The sequence below is a fragment of the Macrobrachium nipponense genome, chromosome 17 (assembly GCF_015104395.2).
Source record: "Macrobrachium nipponense isolate FS-2020 chromosome 17, ASM1510439v2, whole genome shotgun sequence".
Classification (NCBI taxonomy): Eukaryota; Metazoa; Arthropoda; class Malacostraca; order Decapoda; family Palaemonidae; genus Macrobrachium; species Macrobrachium nipponense.
Window position 1 is genome coordinate 26,270,202 of NC_087210.1, and position 26,463 is coordinate 26,296,664.

General features: G+C 37.4%; 2 protein-coding genes across 7 annotated transcripts in view; one reads left to right on the forward strand and one right to left on the reverse strand.

Moving 5' to 3' along the window:
- On the forward strand, positions 1-24,349 carry LOC135196142 (haloalkane dehalogenase-like). 2 transcript variants are annotated; one of them, XM_064222691.1, is made up of 3 exons: positions 1-114; positions 10,486-10,759; positions 23,041-24,349. In XM_064222691.1, exons 2-3 carry the CDS (start codon positions 10,498-10,500, stop codon positions 23,838-23,840), a joined length of 1,062 nt encoding a protein of 353 aa, XP_064078761.1. In that variant the 5' UTR covers positions 1-114; positions 10,486-10,497; the 3' UTR covers positions 23,841-24,349. The 2 variants fall into 2 exon arrangements, with proteins under 2 accessions (XP_064078761.1, XP_064078760.1); XM_064222690.1 differs by lacking the exon at positions 1-114 and adding an exon at positions 3,927-4,041.
- The window catches only part of LOC135196141 (protein MTO1 homolog, mitochondrial-like), a 126,279-nt gene continuing 123,853 nt past the window's right edge, over positions 24,038-26,463 (reverse strand). For 4 of the 5 annotated variants that reach the window (XM_064222685.1, XM_064222686.1, XM_064222688.1 and 1 more), the window contains one exon: positions 24,038-24,548. In XM_064222685.1, the coding sequence (XP_064078755.1) occupies positions 24,453-24,548 (96 nt within the window). In that variant the 3' untranslated portion in view covers positions 24,038-24,452. The remainder of the gene's footprint in view (positions 24,549-26,463) is intronic. The other variant, XM_064222683.1, reaches the window with a different exon arrangement.

A 26,463-nucleotide genomic window follows, 5' to 3' on the forward strand; every position in this document is an offset into this window, starting at 1 on the left:
TTTTTTTTTTTTTTAGCCTGAAGAGCGAATGTTGGAACGCTGAGTTTGGTTAACGGTCAGTCCAATCTTGAGTGGTGTTGAAGTCGGTCGTAAGGAAATCCTTTTCTTGTAGAGGTAAGTCAATTAGGATTCTTGGTGACGGTGGTTCTCGGGTCCGATTTTACAAGTACATATAACCGTGGCCACCGAGAGTACTCTCTCGGTGGCCACGATATAACAGTGTTGTTGTGTGTTTTTTTTTTTTTTCTCTATAAGGGATGCAGGCTTATTCGGACCTTAATCTTGGCTGATTCGGACAATTTGCTAGGCTGATTCGGACCCATATTACCTAATAATTTTATATTTTAGCAATGGGTATTTCTATATAAGCATTCCGTAACGTTCGGCCCCGCGAATACGAAAGCCACCAGGAATTGGGGCGTCAAATGTATTTCGCAGTGTTCAGTACGAGCCCCTAGGGGTTAATTACAGTCCTCCGAATAAATATTACTTAAAATTCTTCTTCTAGAGGTAAAACTGCATAGAAAAATCGGCCAATCATATGAAGGTCCGAATAAGCCTGGACAAAGGTCCGAATGAGCTAGTACATGATCCGAACTAGCCTGTTCCCCTCTAAAAGCAGCGAGGTTAATGTTCAAAGTAAAGGCAAGGTTTCTCAGTGACTGTTTCTCGGTTCCCAGTTTAAAATAAGTTAGTTGCTTCGAAATCTAGTGTATTCATTCGAGACAATGGTGCATACTCTCTACTTGTCTGCTTGCAGAGAGAATTTTATTCTGAAGCTTTCACTAGCCTTTATAAACTAGATTAAGTTCGGTAGATCTAGTTGCTATTCCGCGGCGGCCTAGACTATGGTAGTTTCGGTTTTTCAGTGACCGTGTTTCTCGGTTCCTAGTTTAAAATAAGTTTGCTTCTAAATCTAGATTTCATTACACACTGGTGCATACTCTCTACTTGTCTGCTTGCAGAGAGAATTTTATTCTGAAGCTTTCACTAGCCTTTATAAACTAGATTAAGTTCGGTAGATCTGTTACTATTCCGCGGCGGCCTAGACTGCGGCAGTTTCGGTTTTTCTATGAAGTTTTACCTCCTGAACAATAATTTTAAGTGATATTTATTAGGACGACTGTAACCCCCAGGGGCTCGTACTAAACACGGCGAAATAAATTTGACGCCCCAATTCCTGGTGGCTTTCGTATTCGCGGGGACGAACGATGCGGAATGCTTCTATAGAAATCCCTTAAGTCCACCCTGTGGACGTGAATGTGTGCATACCCTGCAAAATCCGATAAACTAGCAGGTTTCTGGTAGTTAAAACTGATTTTAACCTTCGCAATAGTTGAAAAATAAACTTTATATGATAAAGTAATTTTGGTGAAGAAGCCTGAGATTAGTTTTGACAACGCTCCGCGTCCAACCGTCAGCACAAATACTTAAATTAATCTGGAAGTCTTTAGTTTGGGGCAAATTAACTAAAACTGAAAATTCTTGTACTAGTGATTTCGGTAATTAAATTACACGAATTCGTACGGGACTCCTTATGTAACATGCATTTTATGGCTCATTGTGGTAGTGTTTGGCAAATATTGGATTATGGTGGCTCTTAAATTAAGTTTCTTTGGGTTATAAAGTCTATAGTAATTTGTATACGTTTATTTCAGTTATGTATCTAAACTATATTCCGTACTGTTAAGGAGTTAACTATCCTTGATAAATTTTGTACTTTACTACTTTACTGTATCTTGAAATAATTCTGTTTGTATGGGTATTGTTTTCAAACTATTAAAACTTCTTCTATAAAGTCTAGTATTAGATTCATCTGGCATAAAAGATAAACTTCCCACTGAAAATTATTTTGGGAAATCCATCCTTATCAGATTTATGAATGTTAAGTAATCACCATCTTCTAAAAATTTGTTTCTGTTTACTATAACAGTCTGTGCTATGCGTTTTTCTTTAAAATTGCCTTGTGGTCAGATACGTTCTATGTCTAGGTCAGTGACCTGGGTAAAACTTTACTTATGTCTGACATTTTTCTTGTCATTTAGTATTCTTTCATGAATGAATCTGTCCAGTCTGTTTCTTATGTAATTTTGATTAACTTCGGTGGATTCGTAGTTTTTATGAATATGAACCGCAATGTATCTTATTGTTTAAAGACAACATCGAATGTTACCCGGTCATGTTTCTGATAAGACCGAAAACTAATTTTACTTGTTACTATGACGATGAGACTAGTCACAACAGTCTTGTTCTGGATAGCCATCAAAACTTTTGTCCATACAATTTAGGTAAATTTATAATTTTCTTTTTAAGTGACAACAGGAATCGTAGCAAATAAATGGTGGGGTCTGGGTTGGGGGAGTGGGCCTGTTAGTGGTTTGTTAACGTATATTGTTAACTTATAGTGTACAGCACTTAGTCCGTGCAATGTCCCGGCACAGGACCTGGTAGGTTTTAATTAGTAAAATGTCCTTTCGTTATAGAGTGAATGTTTTGGGCAGTTTTGCCACAAGGCTTACTAGGTATTAAGTGAAGAAATAAATTTGTCATGAGTTTGTAAAGCCTCTGATGAGCTGCTCGGATGACAGTGGTACCAGGAATGAGCCCAAGAAATTAAGTGTCACTGTCGCGAAACTATTTTAATGTATTTTGTAAGAGTTAAGTTATATAGCTTAAAATAGTCAGTTTTCAAGACTGTCCTCGACCCTGGCACAAGTAAACCAGGTATCTTGAAACAACTACTATCTGCTCACGAGCCATAGAAAAGGGGGAAATGAAAGGGAACCGAAGATTCGAATTTAAAGGAAAGAAGACTACTGATGAACAGGAATAATCAATGTTAAGGGAAATTTATATAATACTTTTGCAAGTGTGCGCCGAGCAACTTTTGACTCAAAGTAATCGCAACTCAAAAGCATGTTATGTATATAGAAAGTGTAAAAAGTTCAGACATGCAGACTTAAATAAAATATTGCAAAATAGCAGGCTACACAGTATGTGAATGTAAATGTAAAAATTAATCCACAATCCCAAAATTCTATTTACTACCGCAAACCACTTAGTGCCTCGATTTGCCTTCGCGCCACTGCCATTCACAAGTTAGTGAGACTTATTTTTAACCACTGATAGCTAATTATATAAATATATACTGAATTAATGAAGTCTTCAGTACTGTGTAATAAATATGGTAATAATGACAATAATGCATTTTTATTTTTTTTTTTTATAAAATACCAGACATCACCTATTAGGTGGTACCTCGGGGCGGCAGAGACAACAGCACAATGATTCAGCCTTAACCATTGCCTTAAACTACGTATGTGGTTTGACTCTACAGGCTCGTTTGGTTTTCTGTTAATCCTGAGATTAATATTGAAGCGGGTCTTCCTAAATTCTTTTGGCCATAATACATGGCTAATGTCATAATGGCTGAAAGTGAATCTTACAATTCTAGCCACAATCCCTTCATTTGCTATTTGCCATATCTCTGGATCTTTTGTTCTCCGTTAATATTTATTTTTTGGGTAGATCTAGGTTATTTATCCGCGGCGGCCTAGACGACTATGGCAGTTGCGGTTTTTCTATGCAGTTTTATTTGCTGAACAAGAATTTTAAGTAATATTTATTCGGACGACTGTAGTTATCCCCCCAGGGTCTAGTAAACACTCCGAAATACATTGGACGCTCCAATCCATAGTGGATGTCGTATCCGCGGTTACGTTCCTTGCCGTCCGTGCGGACTACTGCTGTAGAAATACCATATTTTGTTTATAGTGGATAATTCTAATGTAGTACTACTGAGAATGAATGCGCGTATTTCCTGAAGCCTTGAAAATTATGGACCGCCGTTCCAATTTCATGTTAACGTCACAGGGGGATTGATGGTAGCAGCGGTGGTGGTGGTGGTGGTAGTAGTTTAGCCACAAAAGGTATGGTACGGCCCTCCTAATCAGGAGCGCCGATAGGACTTAACTAGTTTAGTTTGTAAACACTTCATCCTGAAGCCTGTATTTCGAAACCTTGGATATTTTGCCTACAATGGTTAGTGATATTACAAAAGCACATATTTGAAAGTCTGGATTTCAGTGTTGCTATTTTCCTGTGGAAACTATCCTACCTACTTGGTTAAAATTTTGTCAAGGCTGTGAAGTGAGGGCTCTGCTTAAGCCAGTGTAGGCTGTGCTACGGTCTACCGGTAGTTTTTAATGTTAAACTGTTTTGATGTTGATTTAGCTGCCTTTTGATAAAACTGGAGTAGTTAATATAAGATTTATTACTGATCACTTTAGAAAAGTTACCACGTAGGTAATGATTGTGGACTTGGCGATGGCTGATAGGCTAGGTAGGTACTAGTACCTAGGTATACGTACCTACTATATACCTAGTATTTCTTTTTTCTCAGCGCTGATAAAAGAACAGCCCGGCTTTTAAAGCGTACTTTGCATTGATTTAAGTTTAGCTATACCTAGCCTACTTGATAGCTTTGGAATGGGTGAGATACAGGCTATACCTAACGGGTCCTTTGTGCCAAGACGTAAAGGAGGATAGGGTATTAGCCTAGTTGTGGTATGTTCCATTATGTTGCTTAAATTTTTTCGTACAGAAGGTTTAGACAGTACAGTATAGGTAGGTATAGGCTACCTATTGTTGTATTTTTTAACTTTGTTAGGTAATATTATTTAACACTGTATTGTTACCATATTTAGGAAAGTGCTGTGCTGAATGTTTCACAATTCTCTAGTAGAAAATTGGGAGAGTACAGTACCTAATACCTACATGTAAAAACAGTATGGCGTTCAATCAATGTCGCTGTCAGTTATGTATATTTGCAAGTCAAAAGAAAATCCATTGCAAATAGACCAGCAAATATTTATGAATTTTCTTTATAATTAAATCGTTGGGTCATTATTTAACTTTAAAACTCCAAAGTAAGTTTGTAAAAAACCGCATGGTACAGGGGTGGACCATGTACGATCAGCGTGAACAACCCCCAAAAAAGTACATTATAACGCGTCCTGACTTCGGAGATGGGCATCAGTCGCGACTTGTTGTTGGGGAGAAACGGAGCTAAAGACTTTACTCCGGTGTCAGGCCGCGTTATAATGTACTTTTCTTGGGGTTGTACACATTGATCGTACATGGTCCACCCCTGTACCATGCGGTTTTTTACCCTAAGTAAATTGGTAGTGGCTACCCGTTGAAGGCAAGTTATTCGTAGCTACCCACTTCAACCCTTTGTTTGTAATTCAGGTACCCTAGGCTATAAATTGTTTAGACAAATTGCATGCGATTCGAAGTTTCATCACTGCCAAGACGACTAGCTTATTGCTAGTGACTACTTTCCTGGGAGGAAATTGGGAAGTTTAATATTTTGGTCCTTAAAAACTTTAATGACAGCAGTCAGTGACCAAAACAGAAAAATTGGGATGAAACTAGCCTTAAACTAATTTACTAATACATACAAATTTGTATACTATGGCCTGGCGGATACTGAAGATGCTATGCTTCTTAATACCACCATAACCTGGTGTTTAATGTATTATCCTTTGAATAACTACAGGCAGTCCCCGGGTTACGACTGGTTCGGCTTACGACGTTCCAAGGTTAAGGCGCTTTTCAATTATATTAATCAGATTATTTCCAGGGTTACGATGCATAAAACTCTCATCTGGCCAAAGAAATATGACTCCAAAAATGAAAAATAATCAATAATTGAAGGTTTTTTAATGAAAAATGCAATAACAATGCAGTTTACATAGTTTTCAATGCACCCAAAGCATTAAAAGTAAGGTTTTCTTAAGATTTTTTATGTTCCGGCTTATGACTATTTTTTGGTTACAATACCTCTCAAAAACGGGACCCCCGTCGTAACCCGGGGACTGCCTGTATTCCTCTGGTGTTGTCTTTATGGTTACACCTGTTTGCTTCCCCTAGTTTCAGTGAAAAGGGTTTGACTGAAAAATAAAAACTACCTAACCTAATGGTGGATATACCCCTTTCCATCTCGACAATGAACTTTGAGAGGCGTGGCATTTACAGATCTATAGTTATTACTGCTTTAACTAAATTTGTAGGTTATAGCATATAAATTTGAATTCTTGGTATAAATGAACAAACTTTCATATGAACAGACTAAATCCCTCAACCTGCTAAGCAGGTATTCGTGGGAGAAAATAGCAAATAGAAAATTTTATACAGTAGTAGTGTTTGATCAGTGGTGCATGATGTTTTAAATTTTATGTATATCAATGTTTTATTTACAATATAGCAATCTGTTGCAGATAGCATGGCACAGTTAATAGTACAGATTAACTTTATATCAGACTTTAGGGAAAAACCAAGGTAAGATCTAGGTCAGTCAGTTGTCATCAGTGATGTTGAAGTAAATCTTTAATAAGGGTGACTACTAAAAAGTTGCTGGTGTAAATCTCTTTTAAAAAATTAAGATGAAAGTAAATTTACAGCAAGTGTGTGTTACAGGCTCTTTCAAAAATTATAACCTTCATTACACCACAGTTTTACCTGCAGAAAGGAGTGTTAACGAATTTCATCACTTAACACCTTGAAGCCAATGATTTAAGGATTATAATATAAGAATTATGTACTACTACGTAAACATAATGCTATATTTAATTCCTTAACTGAGATCCCAGTACATTAATAATGTTTCATACAGTTTTGTAGCTTAAATGTAATGGAAGACTATGCCTCCAAAAAATTAGATAGGGTTATCATTATGAAAATAACAAGCAAAAGATTAAGATAGTTATCTTTTGTGTAATTGCATGTTGGTTCACGTGATCACTCCATGACTTAATCATGATCACAACCCCTAGATAGAAGTTTTAAGGTGGGAAAAAGAATATTAAGACTACATAATCACCATCACCCTTTCATATCCTATTGTGCAAATGTCTATAGGAAAAAATTTGTTACTTGGATATTGATACGTTATGGAGGAAAGTAGTTTCTCATTGATTTTTCTTTCCTACAATCAGTCCTCCTATATCACTCTCATTATTCCTTTTCAGTATATTATGATTTTATGATTTTCTTAATTCTTATATCATTATATTTAGAACATTCCTTTTCTGCAGGTAACACTGGGGTGTAATGAAAGTTATAATTTTTGAAAGAGGCCGGAACATACATCCTGCTTTGTAAACTCTAGAGTGCTTGTGTTTCCAGCTCTTGTGATTAGCTTAACAGCCAATCAGGCGGGTCATAAGGGACAGGCCTAGACATCAGATGCATGGCTGATGTGAATGTACTTTAGGAGCTGGTACTAAAATAGGTTACGCACATTTAAACAATTATTGTTTATACTCCTCAGCATGTTAGTTTAAGCTGGAAGAATAAATTAGGTGACCACATCTGAATGTGCATGCTTAGTCTTCTAAAATATATTGCATTGAAAAGTGAACGTCTTCATGTGAACTACTTGAAAGCTCTTGAGAAGGGAGGTTGGTTTGGAGAAAATGCTTCCCTATAAATTAAACCATTAAGATTATTTTGAATGACATTTAAGGTTAGTTTGAGTTGCTCATTGACTTGGAACCTGAAAATAGAGATGGCTGAATTGAAACTGTATATACGTACTCGGCCAGACTACATACATAGTGACTAAACTGACAGCTGCAGTCAAAGTTTTGTAGATTTGAGTTTTAAAAAATTAGTCTTTAAACACTTTTTCATCATTCTCTAAGCTCAGTGTGGTTTGATTTCCAAATTGTCCATTGTTTGATCCCATATCCATGCTGGGTTCCTCGGAAATGTAGAAATAGACTAGCAGCCAATGAGTGGTGCTCTTTACATAGTTATTAGTATAGAAAAAGTTCCCCATGTTTGAAGGGACCAATTCTTTGCATATTTTAGATTAAAGGAAAGTTTCTGAATTGGATATTAACTCTCCAAAATATTTTAAGAGGGAAGCAATACACCAGTGATATTTAAGAATTTTTATAATATAAGAGGTTCAAATTCAATCCTGTTAAACCATATACTTAGTCTTAAGTTTGAGCTTGTTTAACAATCATTAATACATAATTTCTCTATTTTGATAAACTAATTTTATGCTATCTGATTATACAACAATGAATGGCCTTTTCAGCCTCGGTACTTTGGCATTGGCCCTAATAATCATTCGTCGGTTGTTTGGGTTGTTGACTTGCAAAGCAAACTTCTTGGAATAGAATGAGCAAGTTAAAATATTCTGTAAAAGAATGTTCAAAGTATACCGTTAACAATCCACTCCCTCTCCCAAAACACTGTGATCCAAATTTGATCTCTACCAGAATCTGTTACTACGTACTTGGTTGCCAGTCAAGAGCTCCACATTTGGCAAAGTTAAGTTCCAAAATGTTATGTATAATCCCAGGTACAGATCGGTGAACCAACAAACTGTAGGTCAAAGGGACTTTGACAACACTTATAAAAATGGCAGTAAGTCTGTCTGTGCATTGTGCTTTTAGCATCAGAAAGGTGAAAGATCATTACTCTAGTTTTATGGTACATATTGTTTAGTGCCTCGGTGGCTGCAAGTTTGATTCTCGGGCATTCCATAGAGGTGTGAGAGATTTCTTTTTATAGTTCACTCTCTGTGGTTCGGAAGTCACGTAAATTAGTTTGTCCCGTTTCTGAATAACCATTGGTTGCATGCCATGCAACGTAAAAATGCCATACAAACAAACAATACAGTATGTATTGGGAATAAAGGCATTTCTATAGATGGGGATGTTTGTATTTTTTAGTAATTCTTGGGAGCAGGCATCAGTGTTCAGTCATGGTCTTGTGCAGAAATTTGTTTGATTTAAGTATCATGAAAGAACAATCCTTTTTTAATCTAGTGAGAAAAAGGTTGTGGTGTTTAAAATTTAAACATTTGGGCAATATTTTTCTGATCACAAGTAATGAGTGGGATTTGTTGATGGCAAAATTTAAATTACTCTGTATTTAGTTACTAATTTTCAAATTATCCCACATCCCACTCTTTTTGTAAGATCCACTCACTTCTCATAAACAGTAATGCAAATGTTGAGATTTATATACCATCCTACTCTATTAATTTTGAAATAAACACAACATTCATAGAATGAGTTTTTAGTTCTCCTGATTTCAGCTTGGGGAGCATGCACAATACACCTTGAGGCTGCATATTAAGAAGTTTTAAAACCAAATGATTAGTGTACTTTGGCAATGATAACTTTAAACCATTTGTAGTTAATTTGTTCACTCAATTTGTTGGCTGTATGCCAAACTGCAAATTTTGTTTTTTTTCTTGGCACCCAGTTTACATAGCTTAGAAAGTTATCACATATTTTAAACATTTGCTTTTTAGACCCAAGGTAGCTTCAGCATTTCAGGGGTAAACTTTTCTTGAGGTGTAACTCCTATTAACCTTGCTGCTTTTAATATATTTTAGATTTTCCTAACTTGCCTCTATTTTAAGTAGTATAGTTTGCAATAGTCCACTTTTATTTAATGCAATTACAAGGTTTTTTGTATTGAACACACCGATCTTATTTAACAAAGGCAATATTTCTAAGATGGTCCGTAACTTATACAGTTAGTGTAGTGACTTGAATGATTAAAGACAAATTAGTCACATTGTATGCCTATATCACATTGTTAGCTGTCAGAACTGGATAATTATCCTATTTATCTGAAAATCACAAAGGTTTAGTTATTTTTCCTCCCTACCTAAAATTTAAAATTTCATAATTTGAAACTGCCTGCCTAAATATATATTCTTGATGCTGGTAAGACTTGGGTAGGTTCTGAGTATCACTGATTTTATAAAGAAATTAAATTGGACATAACTTCCTTGGCCCTATCACACATTTGTCAATGCAGTAGTGTTAAATTTAAAATAAGGTTTAGCCTCTGTACACTCCTTAGGCTACTGGCCTTGGTATTTAAATTAAAAGCGTCAAATCTGCACACACTATTTTCTGATAGTTTTTAAAATATATTACTCAGGCTTCTGCAATATGTAATTCTAGTGGGCTTTTAAATAATTTGGAAGTTCACACACTCAAAAGCAGCACAGAAGTAGAGTAAGACCAGGTAATAACAATCTCCTTTGTCACATTTCTGAAAGATAATTTTTCAAGAGCATCCAGTAGAATTTGTAGAATATAAAAAGTTTAAGCTGACTTTACTAGGATCTGGCAAAAAATTTACTTGTCAGGTTACTAGGCCAGAATATTACTGAATATTTGAAGAGGTGAGCTGCTGCAGTAAGTAAAAGCTAATTTTGTGAATTATGTTCAGAAAGTTTAGAAACTTCAATAATCCAATAACTTTTCATTAAGGAGTAGGTATGTATTTACTGTACTACTACTGTACAATATTTAAGATTGGAACTGGTTGTTTAAATGTTTTCAGAGTCCACTTTAACCTTAATCTGTGCATTTTATTAAGACATTTAGGAAAATTTATTTTTTTTAAAGATTATACTGTAATTCATTTAATTTTTTTTTTCAGGTTAGTTGTAACATGAAAACTATGAAAAGGTATTTCAAGCGCCTCGTCCTCTTCCCAGCAATCATACTTGCCCTTCAGGGACTTGTTTTACTGAAGAGAGTCTGTAGTTTTATCTACAGCCTTTTCTTTCAAAGGACAACACCAATAGTTGTGCGTACTCCTGGGGAGCGTTTTCAAGACCTGGCTTCTGTTGGTTATACTTTCATGCCAAATTATGTTGACTTGCCAATTGGAGGTGGAAAAACTCTTCCGAGGGTTCATTATTTGGATGAAGGTTAGTTTTAACAAAACTGAGTTTTGGTTTTTAAAGATAGTTTGGCTCTTCGGGATGTCTTTATTTGAGATTTCAAATTTTAATATTCTGTATCAAATTTAGACCCTAGAGCTTATGTAGTTAAACTTTTAACTTAAAAAGTTTAACTACATATGCATAAAATTGATAAATCTTATCTTGGTTTTTGTAAAATTACTTTTTAAACTTTTAAATAGTGTTGGGTTTACTAAATATTAATTTTTTTTTTTCAGTTCTGTTTAAAGGTAGTCATTTATTGAAGATTTAGGTAATGTGCTAAATTTATTCCTTCCATACAGTATAAATTTCATAGAACCCATCTCAGTATGTACTGGTACAGCACATCCTGTGAAATTTAAAAAATTTCCTAATTAAAACTACTTGAATTAAAACAATTTCATGAATTCCTTCTGCATATTGTAGTTATACCAGAGGTGGTTTTATTGTGCCAAGATGGAGAAATTTCCTCTGTCCAGTACGTATGTAGTTTTAAAATCGCATTCACTACGTAGTTAATTTTTTTTTTAATCGTGGGTTACTACTTTGTACCAAGTGGACCATTTTAAAGAAGTTTCAAATGGCAATACTGTAGGACTATATTGAGAAAAAAATTAAAAGCTTTTAAAGTTTGTTTGCCATGCCAGCAGTTAAAAATGGATGTGCTACATTTTAGGAAAATGCAAATTCTTTCAAATTTGCAGATGTGTACTAGAGTAGTAGAAGATTGATAGAGATTGATAATTTGAAGACTTTGGAACTCCATGAATAATGCATGACAACCCTATTTGGGTCTTTACCTTGGGGTAAGTGTTGATGGGCTGTAGAGTACAGTAATGAAGGAAGGTATAACATTCATGCAAATAGTCTTTACTTCAAAGTTCCCTCTTTCAGTATATTCAAAGCTAGTCATGGTAGACAACCCAAAATCAGGATGTGGAGGTAAAAATAAAATTAGCCCACTTGGCATAAATATCCCATGATGGAAATTAATGAAAAGAAATTAATTTTACAGAGACTGGACTCCCAATTAAAGTTCAGTTTAGCAAATTAAATCTGAATGAATTCCCAAGAATTTAAAAAATGGGTTGCATGTATATCCTTTGACAAATGGTGTTTGAGGCATGCAGACAATGTATGAATAGATAGTTCTCAAGTCACAGGTGCACTTTGTGGTAACACTTAAAGGCTTGGTATTCACTAACCAACTGACTAATGTTGAGAGAATGATTGAAACTGAACCACCTTACTACAAAGACCTCGGATGCTACCCATGTAGATAGCACTGGAGTTTAGGTGAAGTAAAAGCCTAAAAATTGTTTTACATAACTAAAGAACTGACTTGCTAATCTAATAAACATGTACTAAACATTTCTTAACCAAACCTTTATTTGTGCTGTGGAGCAGCTGAGAGTAACTGCATGTTGCCTGAACATAGCCATAGATTTCTCAAGAGATTGTATAAATTGTCATAATTATTGCCTACAGTGACACTGTTAGAGATTCCTGTGAAGTCACAGGTTCAGCGTAGATTTCTTAATGTTTTAAGATGTGACAAGCTTGGGGCTTTTGAACAGATCTTTTCCCCCTTGCTTCAAATCTAAATGTATGTACGTATACTTTTTTCCATTACTTCAACCCTGTACAGGTTTGATTAGATTTTTCTCTCATTGTTGTCCAACCTCACTTTTGTCTTTTTATAAAGAACAGTTACCACTTTTGGGGTTGGAATGAAATTGATTTGTTCATACGTGGAACAAACCTTTGGTCTTAACAATAGGATAATCTCAAAGCACCAGCTGGTAATTGGTTATAAACTATGAAAGATATATAGCAAGGAATCTGTGAGATCTGGCAACTACTGCACGTACGGGATGAGAGCTGGTCAGAGACCGCACTGTTGTGTAGCATTAAATTTTTTTTTTTTTTTCCGCCTTAGAGAGTAGACTGTCGTTTTTGCTCTCCTTCAAAGCCAATTGATTTGTTCCAGTTTCCTTTCTTTTTCACTTTGTTGTGTGATGAGTGTTTCTGATTTGTAATGGATTCCTCAGTCTTCATGGTCTAGTGAACACACGTGCCCAGGCATTCGGGGACTCCCGCGCTCAGGTTTCTGGGCCCAGGCATTTGTCATATTTCAGGGGTGAGAGTATCTTTTGGAACTTGACTCGTGGATTCCAGGGCTGGGCTGGTTTCTGGTGATAGGACTCCTGCATTCTGTCTGGTTTGCCCACAAAGATTAGTTAGTTTGAATGCATTCATACAGTGCTATTGGAATAAGTGGTTTTGGCTTTTAACTTTATAATCTCCATAATCTCCATAATCATGTTGGTATCATTCTGTTGGGATGGAATGGGCCAAACACTGGGACCTATGAGGTCATTCAGCACAGCAAAGGAAATTGAGTTAAAAGGTTTTAAAAGGTCTCGTAGGAGGAAGACCACCCAGTTGTACTGGGAAACTATTGTTAGGAGTATTTAAAATAAAAATAAAAGTAAAATGGAAGACTATACAAGAAAAGTTTTGAATGGGGTTGTAGCTAGGGGTCAAAAGGAGCACTGCATTGAGTCTAGAGTAATGTTGACAGTGCATGTCCCTTCATGGTAAAGTTGGGTTAGGGTATGGATTGGATATTTTGTCATAACACTGGTGTCATTGGTGGAGGAATGTGCCATTGAATAGCTAGGGCACGCCCTTCTCTATCCTTGACCAATCCCATTCCCACTCAATTTTTTAAAAGTATTTGTTGTACCTGGTCTGCAGAGGTGTAGACACTGCTGGAGAAAGATTCTTGTAGGCTGTATTTTTTTTCTCTCTCTCTCTCTCTCTCTCTCTCTCTCTCTCTCTCTCTCTCTCTCTCTCTCTCTCTCTCTCTCTCTCTCTCTCTCTCCAGGTTTCTATGGTATGCTTTTCCCAATGATTTTAATCAGCAGCTAGATACCGACCATTTTCACTTAAATTTCAGTTAGAATGGAAACTCCACTGTTGGATGCTGTCGAAAGGCAGATTTGTGCTTTAAACTTATAGCAGCAGATGGCTTTTCTACCTCAGACTAACTTGCTGAAGGAAATAGGAATGAATGTTTGTATGGTGTTTTTACATTGCATGGAACTGGAAATAGGATGATGCCAATTGAGAATTAGTAGTTGGTAACTCCATTCCCTTTGAGAATTAGTGGTTGGTAACTCCATTCCCTTTGAGAATTAGTGGTTGGTAACTCCATTCCCTTTGAGAATTAGTGGTTGGTAACTCCATTCCCTTTGAGAATTAGTGGTTGGTAACTCCATTCCCTTTGAGAATTAGTGGTTGGTAACTCCATTCCCTTTGAGAATTAGTGGTTGGTAACTCCATTCCCTTTGAGAATTAGTGGTTGGTAACTCCATTCCCTTTGAGAATGAGTGGTTGGTTAAACTCCATTCCCTTTGAGAATTAGTGGTTGGTAACTCCATTCCCTTTGAGAATTAGTGGTGGGTAACTCCATTCCCTTTGAGAATTAGTGGTGGGTAACTCCATTCCCTTTGAGAATTAGTGGTGGTTAACTCTATTTCCTTTGAGAATTAGTGGTGGTTAACTCTATTTCCCTTTGAGAATGAATTAGTGGTTGGTAACTCCCAATATTCCCTTTGAGAAGTAGTGGTGGTTAACTCTATTCCCTTTGAGGAATGAGGTGCTGGTTGGTTAACTCTAATCCTTTGAAGGAATTAGTGGTGGTTAAAATCCTTATTCCCTTTGAGAATTAGTGGTGGTTAACTAATTTCTTTGAGGAAATTTAGTGGTGGTTAACTCCATTCCCTTTGAGAATTAGTGGTGGTTAACTCATCCCTTTGAGAAATTAGGGTGGTTAATCCATTCCCTTGAGAATTAGTGGTGGATGGTTAACTCTCCATTCCCTTTGAGAATTAGTGGTGGTTAACTCCATTCCCTTGAGAATAGTGGTGGTTAACTCTCCATTCCCTTGAGAATTAGTGGGTGGTTAACTCCATCTATTCCCTTTGAGAATTAGTGGCCCTGGTTAATCCAATTCCCTTTGAGGAATTAGGGTGGTAACTCCATTCCCTTTGAGAATTAGTGGTGTTAACTCCATTCCCTTGAGATTTGAGAATGGTGGTTAACTCTATTCCCTTTGAGAATTAGTGGTGGTAACTCCATTCCTTTGAGAAAATTGTTTGGGGTAACTATTCCTTTGAGAATTAGTGGTGGTTTTAACTTAATTCCCTTTGAGAATTAGTGGTTGGTAACTCCATTCCCTTTGAGAATTAGTGGTTGGTTAACTCTATTCCCTTTGAGAATTAGTGGTTGGTTAACTCCAATTCCCTTGAGAATTAGTGGTGGTTAACTCTATTCCCTTTGAGAACCCTTAGTGGTGGTTGGAACCTCATTCCCTTTGAGAATTAGTGGTGGTAACTCCATTCCCTTTGAGAATTAGTGGTGGGTAACTCCATTCCCTTTGGATTCCCTTTGAGAATTAGTGGTTGGTTAACTCCTATTCCCTTTGAAGAATTTGAATTTTCCCTTGAGAATTAGTGGTGGTAACTCCATTCCCTTTGAGAAGTTATGTGGTGGTTAAACTCCATTCCCTTTGAGAATTAGTGGTGGTTAACTCCTTTTTATTCCTTGAGAATTAGTGGTGGTTAACTCCATTCCCTTTGAGAATTAGTGGTGGTTAACTCCATTCCCTTTGAGAATTAGTGGTGGTTAACTCCATTCCCTTTGAGAATTAGTGGTTGGTTAACTAACATTCCCTTTGAGAATTATTGTAGTGTAAATGTTAACTCCATTCTTTGAGAATTAGTGGTGGTTAACTAACCTATTGGCCCTTTGAGAATTAGTGGTGGTTAAACTATCATTCCCTTGAGAATTAGTGGTGGTTAAACTCCATTCCCTTTGAGAATTAGTGTGGTAAACTCCATTCCCTTTGAGAATTAGTGTTGTAACTCCATTTCCCTTTGAAGTAGTTAGGTGGTTATAACTCCATTCCCTTTGAGAATTAGTGGTTGGTAACTCCATTCCCTTTGAGAATTTAGTGGTTGGTAACTCCATTACTTTGAGAATTAGTGGTGGTAACTCATTCCTTTGAGAATTAGTGGGTTGGTTAACTATCCCTTTTGAGAATAGTCCCCTGGTAACTATTCCCTTTGAAGAATTAGTGGCGGTAACTTACTCCATTCCCTTTGAGAATTAGAATCCAGTTGGTAGTCGGTTAACTCCATTCCCTTTGAGAATTAGGTTTGGTTGGTAAAAAACTCCATTCCCCTTTGAGGAATTAGTGGGTTGGTAACTCCATTCCCTTTGAGAATTAGTGGTGGTAACTCCATTCCTTTGAGAATTAGTGGTTGGTTAACTATTCCCTTTGAGAGAATTAGTGGTTGGTAACTCTTAATTACCTTTGAGAATTAGTGGGTGGTTAACTAACTATTCCTTTGAGAATTAGTGGTGGTAACTCCATTCCTTTGAGGAATTGTGTTAAAAAACTGTATTCCCTTTTGAGAATTAGTGGTGGTTTTAACTCTATTCCCTTTGAGAATTAGTGTTGGTTACTACTCTATCCCTTTGAGAAATTAGTGGTGGTTAACTCCAATTAGGTTCCCTTTGAGAATTAGTGGCCCGGGAGGGGTGGTTAACTCTATTCCCTTTGAGAATTAGTGGTGGTAACTCCTATTCCCTTTGAGAAGTTAGTGGTTGGTAACTCCATCCCTTTGAGAATTAGTGGTTGTTAACTCCCCATTCCCTTTGAGAAATTAGTGGTTGGTTAACTCCATTCCCTTTGAGAATTAGTCGGTGGTTAACTCCATTCCCTTTGAGAATAGTGGTGGTTAACTCCATTCCCCTTTGAGTAATTAGTGGTGGTTAACTCCATTCCCTTTGAGAATTAGTGGTTGGTAACTCATTCCCTTTGAGAATTAGTGGTGGTAACTCCCATTCCCTTTGAGAATTAGTGGTGGTTAACTCCATTCCCTTTGAGAATTATGGTTGGTGGTTAAACTCCATTCCCTTTGAACGAATTAGTAGGGGTTAACCCCATTCCCTTGAGGAATAAAGTGGTTGTTAATCCATTCCCCTTTGAGGAATTAGTGGTTGGTTAACTCCATTCCCTTTTGAGAAATTAGTGGTTGGTTAAAACTCCATTCCCTTTGAGAATTAGTGGTTGGTAACTTAAATCCCTTGAAGAATTAGTGGTGGGTAAACCTATTCCCTTTGAGAATTATTGGTGGGGGTTAAAACCCTATTCCCTTTGAGAATTAGTGCGGTTGGTTCAACTCCATTCCCTTTGAGAAGTTAGTGGGTGGTTAACTCCATTTCCCTTTGAGGAAATTAGTGGTTGGCTTAAACTCCATTTCCCTTTGAGGAAGTTACGTGGTTGGTTTAACTTCCAATTCCCTTTGAGGAAGAGTGGTGGTAACCCAATTCCTTGAGAATTAGTGGTTGTTAACTCCCATTCCCTTTGAGATTAGTGGTTGGGTAACTCCTTCCTTTGAGAATTAGTGGTTGGTTAACCTCATTCCCTTTGAGAATTAGTGGTGGGGTTAAACTCCATTCCCTTGAGAAATTAGGAGGTGGTTTAACTCTATTCACTTTGAGAATAGGTGTGGTTAACTCTATTCCTTGAGAATTAGTGGTGGTTTAAAACTATATTTCCTTTGAGAATTAGTGGTTGGTTAAATCCTATTTCCCTTTGAGAATTAGTCGGTGGTTAAACTCATTCCCTTTGGAAAATTAGTGGTGGTTAACTCTAATTCCCCTTGAGAATTAGTGGTTGGTTAACTCCATTCCCCTTTGAGGAATTAGTGGTTGGTAACTTTCCATTCCCTTTGAGAATTAGTGGTTGGTAACTCCATTCCCTTTTGGAGAATTACGTGGTTGGTTAACTCCATTCCCTTTGAGAATTAGTGGTGGATTAACTCCATTCCCCTTTGAGAATTAGTGGTGGTTAACTCCTATTCCCTTTGAGAATTAGTGGTGGTTAACCTCCTATTCCCTTTGAGAATTAGTGGTTGGTTAATCCATTCCCTTTGAAGAATTAAAGTGGTCGGTAAACTCCATTTCCCTTTGAGAATTAGTGGTGGTTTAAACTCCTATTCCTTTGAGAATTAGTGGTTGTTAAACTCCATTCCCTTTGAAGAATTAGTTGGTGGTTAACTCCATTCCCTGAGGAACCAAGTGGTGGTTTAACGATCCTTTGGAATTAGTGGTGGTTAACTAATTCCCTTTGAGAATTAGTGGTGGTTAACCTATTCCCTTTGAGAATTAGTGGTTGGTTAAAACTCCATTCCCTTTGAGGAATTAGTGGTGGTTAAACTCCCATTCCCTTGGATGAATTAGTGGTGGGTTAACTTCCATCCCTTTGAGAATTAGTTGGTTGGTAACTCCATTCCCTTTGAGAACTTTAGTGGTTGGTTAACTCCAATTCCCTTTGAGAATTAGTGGTGGTTAACTCCATTCCCCTTTGAGGAATTAGTGGTGGTTAAACTCCATTCCCTTTGAGAAATAGTGGTGGTTAACTTCTATTCTTTGAGAACTTAGGTGGTGGTTAACTACTATTCCATTTCGAGAATTAGTGGTGGTTCAACTCCTATTTCCTTTGAGCAATTAGTGGTGGGTTAACTCCATTCCCTTTGAGAATTAGTTGGTGGTAACTCCATTCCCTTTGAGAAGTAGTGGTGGTTAACTCAATTCCCTTGAGAATTAGATGGTGGTTAAACCCATTCCCTTTGAGGAATTAGTGGTGGTTTAAACAGTCCAATTCCCTTTGAGAATTAGTGGTGGTTAACTCCATTCCCTTTGAGAATTAAAAGGCGGTGGTTAAACACTCCCATTACTTTCCCTTTGAGAATTAGTGGTGGTTAACTCCATTCCCTTTGAGAATTAGTGGTGGTTAACTCCCATTTCCCTTTGAGAATTAGTCGGTGGTTAACCCAACTTCCCTTTGCGAATTAGTGGTGGTTAACTTCAATCCCTTGAGAATAGTGGCCGGTTAACTTCCATTCCCTTTGAGAATTAGTGGTGGTTAACTCAATCTCCCTTTGAGAATTAGTGGGGGTTTAACTCAATTCCCTTTGAAGGAATTAGTGGTTGGTTAACTATTAACCTTTTGAGAATTAGTGGTGGTTAACTATTCCCTTTGAGAAATTAGTGGTGGTTAAACTCCATTCCCTTTGAGAATTAGTGGGGTGGTTAACTCACCATTCCTTCCCTTTGAGAATTAAGTGGGGTTAACTCCATTCCTTTGAGAATTAGGTGGGGTTAAAACTCCAATTCCCTTGAGAATTAGTGGTGGTTAACTCCATTCCTTGCAGAAATTAGTGGTGGTTAACTCTAGTTCCCTTTGAGGAATTAGTGGTGGTTAACTCCTATTCCCTTTGAGCAATAAGGCGGTTGGTTAACTCCAATTCCCTTTTTGAGAATTAGTGGTGGGTTAACTCCATTACCCTTGAGAATTAGTTGGTTGGTTTAACTCCATTCCCTTTGAGAATTAGTGGTTGTTAAAACTCCATTCCCCCCCCTTTTGAGGAATTAGGTGGTTGGTTAACCTCCATTCCCTTGGAGAATTAGTGGTTGGGTTAAACCCATTCCCTTTGAGAATTAGTGGCTGGTAAACTCCATTCCCTTTGAGAATTAGTGGTTGGTTCAACTCCATTCCCTTTGAGAATTAGTGGTTGGTTAACTAATTCCCTTTGAGAATTAGTGGTGGTTAACCTATCCCTTTGAGAATTAGTGGGGTTAACTTATTCCCTAGGAGAATGAGGTGGTTGGAACTCCATTCCTTTGCAGAATTAGTGGTTGGTTAACTCCATTTCCCTTTGAGAATATTAGGTGGTTTAACCCTTTCCATTCCCTTGAAGGGAATTAGATGGTGGGTAAATCCAAATTCCCTTTGAGAATTAGTGCGTTGGTAACTTCCATTCCCTTTGAGAATTAGTGGTGGTTAAACTCCATTCCCTTTGAGAACTTAGTGGTGGTTAACACCTATTCCCTTTGAGGAAGTTAGTGGGGTTAACTCTATTCCCTTTGAGGAATTAGTGGCTGGTTAAACTCTATTCCCTTTGAGAATTAGTGCCGGGTGGTTAAACTCATATTTCCCTTTGAGAATTAGTGGTGGTTAACCAATTCCCTTTGAGAATTAGGTGGCGGTTAAACTCCATTCCCTTTGAGAATTAGTGGTGGTTAACTCTATTCCCTTTTGAGGAATTAGTGGTGGGGTTAACTTCCATTCCCTTTGAGAATATTGGTTGGTAACTCCATTCCCTTTGAAGAATTAGTGGTTGGTAACTCCCATTTCCCTTTTGAGAATTAGTGGTTGGTTAACTCCATTCCCTTGAGAATTAGTGGTGGTTAACTTCCAATTCTCCTTGAGAATTAGTGGGCGTTAACCCTTTCCAATTCCCTTTGAAATTAAGTGGTGGGTTAACTACCCATTCCCTTTGAGAATTAGTGGTGGTTAACTCCATTCCCTTTGAGGGAATTAGTGGTGGTTAAACTCCATTCCCTTTGAGGAATTAGTGGTGGTAACTCCATTCCCTTTGAGAATTAGTGGTGGTTAACTCCCATTCCCTTTTGAGAATTAGGGGTGGTTACCTTCCAAATTCCCTTTGAGAATTAGTGGTGTTAACTCCATTCCCTTTGAGAATTAGGGTGGGGTTAACTCCATTCCCTTTGAGAAGAATTAGTGGTTTGGTTAACTCCATTCCCTTTGAGAATTAGTGGGGTTGTTAACTCCATTCCCTTTGAGGAAGTTAGTGGTTGTTAACTCCATTCCCTTGAGAATTAGTGGTTGTTAACTATTCCCTTTGAGAATTAGTGGTGGTTAAGATTTACCCTTCGGAGAATTTAGTGGTGGTTAACTCCCATTCCTTTGAGAAATTAGTGGTTGGTTAACTCCAATTTCCCTTTGAGAATTAGATCTTGGTGGTTAACTCCATTTCCCTTTGAGAATTAGTGGTGGTTAACTCCATTCCCTTTGAGGAATTAGTGGTTGGTTAACTCCATAATCCCTTTGAGGAATTAGTGGTGGTTAACTCCATTCCCTTGAGAATTGAGTGAGTTGGTTACTCATTCTCAATTTGAAATTAGTGGTGGTTAAACATCCTTATTATTTGGAGGAATTAGTGGTATGGTTAAACTCTAATTCTTGAGAATTCCGTGGGGGTTAAAATCTACCCTTGAGAATTAGTGGTGGGTAACTCTATTCCCCTTGAAGAATTGTGGGGTTAAATTCCCCATTCCCTTTGAGAAATTAGTGGTTGGTTAACTCCATTCACTTTGAGAATTAGTGGTGGGTTAACTCCAATTTCCCTTTGAAGAATTATGGTGGTTAACTCCCAATTCCCTTTGAGAAATTAGTGGCGGTTAACTCAATTCCCTTGAGAATTAGTGGTTTGGAACTCCATTCCCTTTGAAGAATTAGTGGGGTGGTTAACTTCCGATCACACTGTTTGAGAATTAGTGGGTGGTTAACTTCATTCCGTTGAGAATTATGTGGTTAACCTTCCAGCCCTTTGAGGAAATTAGTGGTGGGTAACTTCCATCCCTTTGAGAATTAGTGTGGTTACTCCATTCCCTTTGAGAATTAGTGGTGGTTAACTAACATTTATTCACCCTTTGAGAATTAGTGGTTCGGGTTAACCCTATTCCCGGTTGAGAATTAGTGGGGTGGTTAAACTCCATTCACTTTGAGAATTAGTTTGATTTGGTTAACCTTCCAATTACCCTTTGAGAATTAGGGTTGGTTAACTTCCCATTCCACCCTTTGGCCGAATTGGTGGGGTTAACTCCATTCCCTTTGGAGAATTAGTTGGTTTGGTTAACCCAATTACCTTTTGAAGAATTAGTGGGGTTAACCTTCCAACCTTCCCTTTGAGAATTAGTGGTTGGTTAAACTCCATTCCCTTTGAGAATAGTGGTGGTTAACTCATTTCCCCTTTGAGAATTAGGGGGTTAACTCCATTCCCTTTGAGAATTAGTGGTGGTTAACTCCAATTCCTTTGAGAATTAGTGGAGGTTAAACTCATTCCCTTTGAGGAATTATGGTGGTTTGGTTAACGGGGAATTCCCATTCCCTTTGAGAAATTAGTGGTGGTTAAAATTCCCCAGTTACTTCTTCCAAATTTAGTGGTGGGGTTAACTCCATTCCCTTTGAGAATTTAGTGGTGGGTTAACTCCATTTCCCTTTGAGGAGGATTAGTGGTGGGGTAAACTCCATTCCCTTTGAGAATTAGTGTGGTTAACTAACCATGCCCTTTGAGAATTAGTGGTGGTTAACTCTCCATTCCCTTTTGAGAAATTAGTGGTGGTAACTTCATTTTTCCCTTTGAGAAATTTAGTGGGGGTTAAACCTCCCTATTCCTTTGAGAATAGTGGTTCCAAATTCCATTCCCTGTGAGGGAAACTTAGGTGGGTTAAATCCATTCCCTTTGAGAATTAGTGGTGGTTAACTCCATTCCCTTTGGAGAATTAGTGGTAGTTAACTATAGTGTAACCAAACTTTGTCTGAGGATATTCAGGTTTTTTCTGGTTATCTAGGAAAAATGCAAATTATCAAAGAACTGCAGTTTTTGCATTCAGTGCAGCAAACTTTTTCTGAGTATATTCAGGTTTCTTCTGGTTATCTAGGAAAAATGCTAATTACAAAACTGCAGTTTTTGCCTTCAGTGCACTGCTGCACTTAAATATATTCTTGAAACTTCTGTAATATCTTTATTTTTTTCTCTCAATTCTTTAATAAATTTTTCATCAGCCTGTGGAGGTTGAGCATAATTAGTATTTTTATAAACTTTTCATAAATGCCATGCCACTCTAGATAGAGGCAAAAGTCATTGGGTTACATACTCCAGTATCTTTGCTTAATTTCAAATACCCAGCTGTCAAGCTTTAGTGTAATCATTCCCTCCTCCTAAAAGTAGTTTAGCTAGTAATAGCAGAAACAGAAATCTTGAACAAATTGTCTAAACAAAAGTAAGTTTATGTAAAAATGTTTTGGTGATTAAGAGTAGTTTCAAGTTTTTGTTCCATCTTGAGCTGAATTGCTGTTGTGATGACTTTCCTCTTAGGAGATTTCAGTTTCCTTTGTTATTGATTCTTTAAAAAAACTTTTCATTAGTGCATTCAGGTGCTCCTCAAATTCTTGTGTATCAGTATCACCCTCCTAAAATTCATAGTGCATTCAGTTTGTAGGTTCCTATGGTATGTATGGTTTAACTAATAGTGTAGGCCGTAGGGTGTATTTGCAAGGGCATTTTTGGTGTCCTGATACATATATATTTTTTTTTTCACAGGGCCCAGAGATGCTAAAGAAGTTATCTTGTGTCTTCATGGTGAACCTAGCTGGTCCTTCCTGTACAGGCACATGATTCCAGTTTTTGTGGATGCTGGCTATAGAGTTATAGCTCCAGATTTCATTGGATTTGGGAAGTCAGATAAGTATGTGGACATGGAAAATTATACTCATAATATGCATACCATGACTCTTAGGTTGCTCTTGGACTACATCAGTGTTAAGGGTATTACTCTGGTATGCCAAGACTGGGGTGGCCTTGTAGGCCTCTCGGTTGTGAAAGATAATCCTAACATATTTTCAAGACTGGTAATTATGAACACTGGTTTGCCAGCTGGTATTGAGCTTTCTATCAATAACATATATAGAGCTTCTCCATTTTTGCTATGGCGTAGCTTTGCAGAGTTACTTGGAACATCATTACCAGTATATTCATTGTTAAAGTTAGGTCTATTGAATCCTGAACCAGCAGTATTACGAGCTTATGATGCACCATTCCCATCTCCTATGTTCAAGAGTGGTGCTGCCAAATGGCCGCTCCTAGTCCCTCTAACATCACATGATGCAGTAGCTGCCGACATTAAAGTTACTCGTGATTATTTATCTAGTGAATGGGAGAAACCTGTTCTGATAATGTTTTCTGACAAAGATCCTATCACAAAGGGCCAGGAACACACTTTTAAGAGACTCCTACCTCGTGCAGTGTGCAAAACTATTGTAGGAGCTGGTCACTTTCTTCAGGAAGATAAGGGGGAGGAATTAGCCTTTCATATTGTCAGTTTTGTGAATGAGAAACTGTAGTAATTGAGTTTTGTTGTTAGCATTTGGTTTTATAAATTTTAGTCTAAAAATTTCAATTTCCTTCCAAATTTCAGTGGCCAAGTAATATATTACCAACATAGCAATCTGAATCCTATTAAATCTTTTAGTCATAGTATTTTCTAATGTTGCTAATTACCACAACTACATTTTAGAAAATTCTAAATTATTTTTGGGGGGAGATTTTAGTGCAATATTGCTTTATTTTAAGCATAGTAAGAAACTGGATAAATTTAGATACCTGTGCAATGATTGCATTATATTACTGCTTATTTGTTGTAGTTGGAGTCTTTCAGTTTTATTGTATGTATTTAAAGCGGTTTAATTTGGAAATTATAAGGAAAGCAGTGGCAGTTGTGTATGAAAGAATTTGTAGTTATGACCGCTAATTTCATCACATCATGGCTGCTTAAAGGATTCTATAGTTAGTAAGGCATTTTAGATACTTTATTTTGGTTACTGTATGTCTACAATAAATATAGCAAACAATATAGCAAAAGTAAATTACTTTAACCTTTGACCCATTTTGACTATGAAGAGTACTTTTGTTGCCGTTTCTGAACGTAAATTACTTGAACCTTTGACCCATTTTGACTATGAAGAGTACTTTTGTTGCCGTTTCTGAACGTAATGTAATAAAGTTAAAATTGTGGATGCTCTTATGCCCTCTATGCGACTGGCTGCTGCAATCTGCAAGGAAAATAATTATATTGTATAAAGTTGCAATAAGTGCAGTACTAATAATTTTACAGAAAATCAAATTTTAGTAAAAAATTTAAAGTTACTTGTAATTTTCCTAACGTACGAACCTGAAGTCTTTACATGGAATTTACTTTCAGCGCAAGCTGGAGCCAGCAGTTTGTTAGAAAGTTGGATAGATAGTTGGCTACCAACAGAAGGGGAGGAATCCCCTCCATCCAGTTGCTAAGGTATTTTTGACCATAGTCTGGGAAGATGGTTAGAGATGAGCCGTTCGTGTAAAGACCTCAGGTTTGTATGTTAGGAAAAATGCAAATGGCTTAAAAAATTTAGTTCTTAACCTGTGACAAACCCTTCTGTCTACAAATGGGAGATTTACTCCTTGGGGGGGGGAGGATTCTGAGGAAATCTCTGAATTGACTGGTAGTTTGCATCACCTGGGGCTCTTTCTTGGTCATGCAAGATCAAAGGAAGGAGGCTCCTACCTCTGAACTGCTAGACTTCTCACCCTAAAATAAATGGAAGGTAATATCGTGGATTCAAAGGTTCCTAGGCTTCTTGAATGAATTCATTGTTGGGGACTATAAAGCTGAAGGTAATATCGTGGATTCAAAGGTTCCTAGGCTTCTTGAATGAATTCATTGTTGGGGACTATAAAGCTGAAGGTAAAAATGTGGAATGTTCATTGTCAGTCCCTCTTATTCCCCTGCTGGAAAAAGCATAGGAGTTGGCATCTATTAAAACTGAAAAAACTAGATTATAGACAGGATACTCATGTCATCTAGAACTCCTACATATATTCCCATCCAGCAAGTGACTGTTTGCAGCCATAAACTTTGTCAGTTTGATCTGTCAAAATAAATGTAGCCTAGACACCATTCCTTGACAGTCTGAACCAAAAACATGTTTTGGTCACTTCGTTTGAAGTCCTTAAGTGGTAAAGCAGAAGGCTTTCAAGGACTTTGTAATCTTTAGGGTCCTTGGAAACTGAATGCTCGTACTGTTGATCTCCCGCCAAATCAGATAGAACAATGGGAAGTCTTAAGGCCCAGACTTTAATCATGGATGGCTAGATATCTCCTAGATGCACAGTATCTGGAGTTCCCAGGTCGCCTCAAAGTATTGACTATGCCCAAATAGTTGCTAAACTTTGCTGACAGATAAGAATCTTATGTTTTCAGTGTGGTGTGGTTGATGGCTGTTATATCCAGTTTGTAAAGCTGAACAGTAACTGCTTTGGTGCGTCAAGATAAGAATAACCTGGCAGTCTAACTAGATCGATCAATCCTTTGACCCTAGTGAACGAATGTCTGTCCTACATCTATCTTCCCTGGAATGTTTGTGGTTGACCATTGTGCTGAGTGTAATATTGCAAATCCATGCAACCACACAGTCAGTTGAGGAGATGATAGTACACTAGCCTCTGCCCTCTGCCCCCTTGTTGACTAAGAAACCTACCAGAGTATCATTCCGTAACACCATGGAATGCCTATTCTAATGTCCTGAGGCTTGGAGTTAAGGAGATTAATGTTGAGGTGTAGATTAGGTAAAGTTGGGCTTAGGTTAACCCTTTAATGTCCAACTGACTTAATCGTATGTAAAATACTCTATCCCCTATCTATCCAACTGACGTAGCGGTACATAAAATTTACAGAAATTTTTTGTACGTGTGGTAGGGGCCTTTTTTTTTTTTTTTTTCTCCCCAGACCAGTAGCAATTTCCATAGGCTAGATCATACCTTGGACCGTTATCTCTGGTATCAATACGCCAGCAAAGTAGTTTCTGTACTGCGCATGCTCAAATCCCTGGCGTAGTAAAATTCTCACAATGAAATCGGCTGATTGCACCTACACTTCCCTCTGTGACCCCAAAGCCATTTTTCTTAACGCTCACTTTATTCTTCAAC

Excerpts from the sequence above, each read along its gene's own strand:
- LOC135196142 (XM_064222690.1), top strand. Across the intron at positions 10,760-23,040 it reads GGTTCATTATTTGGATGAAG|GGCCCAGAGATGCTAAAGAA; the intron begins GTTAGTTTTAAC and ends TTTTTTTCACAG.